At 56.3% G+C, this 4682-nt stretch overlaps 1 protein-coding gene across 1 annotated transcript; it reads right to left on the bottom strand.

Moving 5' to 3' along the window:
* Positions 1-806: 806 nt before the first annotated feature.
* Positions 807-4421, bottom strand: LOC138994807 (phosphofurin acidic cluster sorting protein 2-like). The gene is made up of 5 exons (XM_070394985.1): positions 3928-4421; positions 2993-3384; positions 2778-2911; positions 2575-2598; positions 807-2258 (listed from the first exon to the last, which is right to left on the bottom strand). Exons 1-5 carry the CDS (start codon positions 4281-4283, stop codon positions 807-809), a joined length of 2358 nt encoding a protein of 785 aa, XP_070251086.1. The 5' UTR covers positions 4284-4421.
* Positions 4422-4682: the final 261 nt, after the last annotated feature.

A 4682-nucleotide genomic window follows, 5' to 3' on the forward strand; every position in this document is an offset into this window, starting at 1 on the left:
TGGCTTCACCGAGGTTTCTGAGGAACAAAACCTCCGAGAGTTGCAGTGACCTGAAGGCAAACAGCCAACACATGGCCTGGTGACCATGTGCTCTGGAGGGGGAGGGGCTCACCTGGTAAATGATTGGTCCCACAGCTGTTGGGTGGTAGCAAATGATCTGTAGTAACAGACAGGAACGAAGGTGGGTTCCCTCCTCAGGTAATCGACCACTTTGTCTAGCCAATGTGCCAGGGCGATGTACACCATACAGGTCATTTTTCTTTCTGCCTGAGAGGCTGACGTTCACTGGTAACCCTGAGTAGGTGGTGCTGGACCAGTTGGCTGGTTGGCAGCTGTTTCCCAGGGCTGGGCTGACTGGCCTCCATGTTCTGCTCAGAATGCTGCAATCAGAGGCTAGCCCTTGACCTCTGGCTGCCGAGCTCTGAGTCTGGGCACAGGTGGAGCTGTCTCCCAGGGAAGCAGAGTCCTGGATTCCAGGAAGGGCAGGCCTTCATGGCCAGAACCCTTCTCACTGAGAATGTTGGGCATCCTGACGCCAAAACACATCTTCCATGATGCTCCAGCTCAACCCTGCTCTCCTGATTCCCACGCGCCAAAGCGTTCTGGTTACTGAACATAGCATTGAGGAGCTCCCAGTGAGGGGCAAACCCCTTAGGTTCCAGGCTGTGAGCACATTTGAACTCAAAATGGTTTCTCTGTGGGTTTCCAGGATCTGTGGCTGTAGTAAACTGAACTGTTCACAGAAAAGCAGCTGGGTCCTTCTGAGCTTGGCCAAGGCAGAGTGAAAGGCAGGGGGAGGGGCAGGGCTAGAAGGTGGGATTGTTGTGTCCGAAGATGCAGATGGGGAAGTGCTTGACGTGGGAGGACCACTGGGCTGCCAACTGGAAAAACGCCACGTCATTCCACTGCACGCCATCGATGACGACCGGCAGCATACTCTGCTGGTGCTTGGCCTTGCAAACCAGGCGACCAATGCCCTGGATGCACTGGCTTTTGGACTCCACATCCTCGTCCTTGGTTTTCTTGGGTGCCTTCTTTTTTTTCTCCTTGGTGACCACTGTCATGGACATGGCAGGTGGAGCTGTGCCCTCACCACTGCAGGGCAGCCTGCTGACCTGGACAGACTGGAAGAAGCACTTGAGTGTGTTTTGGTGGGTAGGTAGGTGTTTCTTCTCTACGACTCTCTTCATGTCTATTGGCTGGGCTGCTGTCCAGTAATCCACCTGCAGCTCCATCATCTCTGCATGGACACTCTGGCTGGTGGAGGACAGGCCCCCACTCATTGACGGCGGGGAGAGTGTGTTGGGTGACGCCTTCCCAGTAGGGGACAGAAGCTCACTGGAGCATGAGTGGACTACATCACCTGAGTCTCCTGACATGGCTGCAGATGGTTCCACTCTTCCAATGTTCACTGCCCCCACAAAGGGGATGAGCTGTGAGGACTTCTCATTGGGGCGCTGCTGCTTAGGCATGAGCATGGCCTCTGCGATGGGCAGCAGGTAGACACAGTTGGCCCCCGCAACGTACTCAGAGATTCTCGACACAACATCCTGTGTGTCCTGCAAGGTGTTCTGGGACTCCAGGTTGTTGAACATGTCCCGCCAGTACAGGTCCTGGAAGAAGTTGTTGTAGCGGCAATCCATGGATCCCAGGTAGCTGGCCAAGGGGTGGGAACCCAGCGGGATGACCAGAAAGCGCATGTAGTCTAGCCATTGGGGTGGCTGCTGGGACAGCTGCTCCACAAAGACCCGCAGCACAGCGTTGAAGTAGGGCTGTGCCCCTGCCACCGCCATCTTCACAGGTGTCAGGGCCTGGGAATTGCAGTTGCAGTATCTCTGCATCTGTGACATGATGATGCTGAAGGCCTCCTGGACATCATCTGTGGAGCAAGTGCACACCACGGGCAGCGTGTGCCCCTGCAGGATGTCCGAAAGTAACTGGCCCTGCCAGTCGCAGGTGTTGACCAGGATGATGTTCTCGGGCATCTTGTCCTCGGAAATGAGGATGTTGTGGAGCTGGTCACAGACGGGCTTCCTGGGGATCTGCCGCTGGCTCTGTGGGTCTGGGCTCTCGTTGTCCAGTCTGTTGCCCCACTCATTCAGGGGTGTGTCGCAGACGCGGTGGCCAGCCTGCTTCCTCTTGGACCTGCTGGAGGGCATGACTAGAGACTTGGTGAAGCGCACTATGGATGGCAGCTTCTTGGTGAACCAATGCTGTGTGGAGGACCCTGCCTCCCGGTTGTCCTCCAGCTGTGCCAGCTGCTTCCCAGGGGAGCGAATTCTGTGTGGCATTGAGTCAGAGTCACTATCACTTGACATGCTGTCAAAGTATCGCCTGAGTTTGGGCTTTGGGGTGCTGGGGACACTGATATCATCCTCCATGTCGAAGCTACTGTCACTAGAGCTCAGCACAATGTCATACCGATGGTCCAGAGCCTTCTCCACTTTGGGGACATGCCTCACAAGGTCCTGTTCTGAGGATATGACCTTCTCCGACACTTGGGCCCTGAGCATAGATGCCACGGCTTTCTGGGGGTAATCCTGTTTCCTGGTCATGCACCTCCTTCTTACTAACAGATTCCCTTTGTCCTGGGACTGCCTGTGGAAGGCATTGTGGCTGGCCGCCTGCTCAAAGAAGAAGCTCTCAGATGTGCTGGCGACGTCGTCATGCGAGGTTTGGGCCTTGGTGCTGGCCTGCATGGCAGTGGCCTCCTGATTGATAGGCTGGCGGGACAGGGAGTCCATTCGAATCGTAGTGGTGGGTGTGCTGTAGGCCACAAGTTGGGAGTCACTGTGGCTTGGCTGCTTGCCTCCCGGAGCCCTTGCATTCTCAGGCAGGTGGGCCAGACTCAGAGGCTCCTTTTGGATCCTGGTGCTGTGGAGGCTCCACATCTCCATCGGCCTGCTGGAGTCTGACAGGCCTTCCATGTATGGCCTGAGCTTGGGATTGGGGCTGCTGAGGACACTGTGATTGTCCTTCATGTCTGGGCCACTAGACAGGCCTTCAAAGTATGGCCCAAGCTTAGGTGTGGGGGTGCTGAGGATGCTGCCATCGTCCTCAGTGTCTGGGCCACTGTCACTGGGGTTCTGCAGCATGTCATACAGGAGGTCCAGGTCCTCCTCCACCTCCGGGACATGCTCCCCATGGTCCTGCTCAGGGTCCAGGACCTCCTCCGACACTTGCATTGTGTGCAGCCATAACAGGACTTTCTGGTGGTAGTTCTGTTGCCTAGTCCTGGTGCTCCTTCTAAATATGAGATTCCCCTCATCAAAGTCATCCTCCTCCTGGTCAGCGGTATGGTAGCTGGCCTCCAGCTGCGAGAAGAAGCTCTCACACTTGCACTCAGAGTAGTTGTCCAAGGACTCAGCCTTGGGACTGGCTTGCCTGGCGCTGTCCTCCTGGTCCATGGGCAGCATGGACAGGGAGGAGATCTGGATCTTGTCCACCTTGCTGGTGGGTGTGCTGTGGGCCACAAATTCATTGTCCATCTCACTAGATTGCTTGCCTCCCAGGGCCCACGAATTCTCGGGCATGTGGGGCAGACTCAGAGGATCTGTTTGGGTACTGTCACTGTGGCTGCCCCACATCTCCGTCTGCAAACTGGAGTCTGACAGGCCATCGAAGTATGGCTTGAGCTTGGGCCTGGGGATGCTGAGGACGCTCTCATCCTCCTCCATGTCTGGGTCACTTTTCCTGCGTTTCCCCATCATGTCAGACCGAAGGTCCCTCTCTGACACTTTGGACCTGTGAAACAGCGCCAGGACTTTCTGCTTCAGGTTTCCTCGTATTGATGGCCGCTGCTTCTTTGGCTTCCCCTTCTCCAAGGCATCCTTGTGCAGGTCCTGTCTGTGCTTTCCCCTGCAGCTGGCCTGCAGCTCATCCTGCCCCTCGTAGTTACCTGCCGACTTGGCCTTAGGGCTGACCTGCATGGCACTGTCCTCGTGTTCGATGGGCTGACTGCACAGGGAGGAGATCCAGATCTCGGCCACAGTAGTGGAGGATTCCTTGATGCTGGGGCAAAGGCTCACCATCTGGCCACACCTGGGGTTTCGCTGCATGACGTCAGCCATGTGGATGGCGCCAGAGGCCAGTGTCTTGTAGCCCAGGACATTTCTGTTCTGAGAGCACTTCCTCTGCTCCAGCATGATCAGTAGCTTGTTCCCTTCTCCCTTGAGGAAGTGTTTGTACTGCAGGGAGAAGGTCAGCGCCAGGTTGGTCTGCACTGGTCTACCGCGGGGCAGCACAATCTCTTGGGACCTCAGGATGCCCTTGGAGTCCCGCATCTTCACGGAAATTACCACGGAGTTGAGGTCCTTGGCCAGCTTCTTGAAGATCACTAGCTTCTTTAAAGTGAGACTACACCACCTGGGCTCGCAGCTGGGGCGGGAGCAGTCCAACTCCCAGGTGGCGAACAGGTTCTGGGGGACCTGTGTTTTGAGCACCGTGGATGTCCTGGCCAGGCCGACAGTTCGTGAGGAAGCTGCAGCTGCTGGCACCCTACCGGTCCTTTTTCTACTCAGGGTTGATGATTTTTTCTCCTGTGGTGGGACAGAGGAGGGACATGATTGGTGGCAAGAAGTGGGGCATGAGTGGTTGAAGGAGGGTGCGGCAACACAAAAAGTGGCCACTCGCTAACCTGCGATTAGGTCAGGGAAGGCCTGGGTGGTGGTCTTTTCAACTCA

The sequence above is a fragment of the Myotis yumanensis genome, unplaced genomic scaffold (genome assembly GCF_028538775.1).
Source record: "Myotis yumanensis isolate MYYU_CA2020_CCGP unplaced genomic scaffold, mMyoYum1.0.hap1 SCAF_16, whole genome shotgun sequence".
NCBI classification, from domain to species: Eukaryota; Metazoa; Chordata; class Mammalia; order Chiroptera; family Vespertilionidae; genus Myotis; species Myotis yumanensis.

Excerpts from the sequence above, each read along its gene's own strand:
- LOC138994807 (XM_070394985.1), bottom strand. The coding sequence starts at position 4,283 with ATGCGGGACTCCAAGGGCATCCTGAGGTCCCAAGAGATTGTGCTGCCC. Across the intron at positions 3,385-3,927 it reads GAACACGAGGACAGTGCCAT|GCAAGCCAGTCCCAAGGCTG; the intron begins GCAGGTCAGCCC and ends GGACAGCGCCAG. Across the intron at positions 2,599-2,777 it reads GCCACAGTGACTCCCAACTT|GCAGTCCCAGGACAAAGGGA; the intron begins GTGGCCTACAGC and ends TGCCTTCCACAG.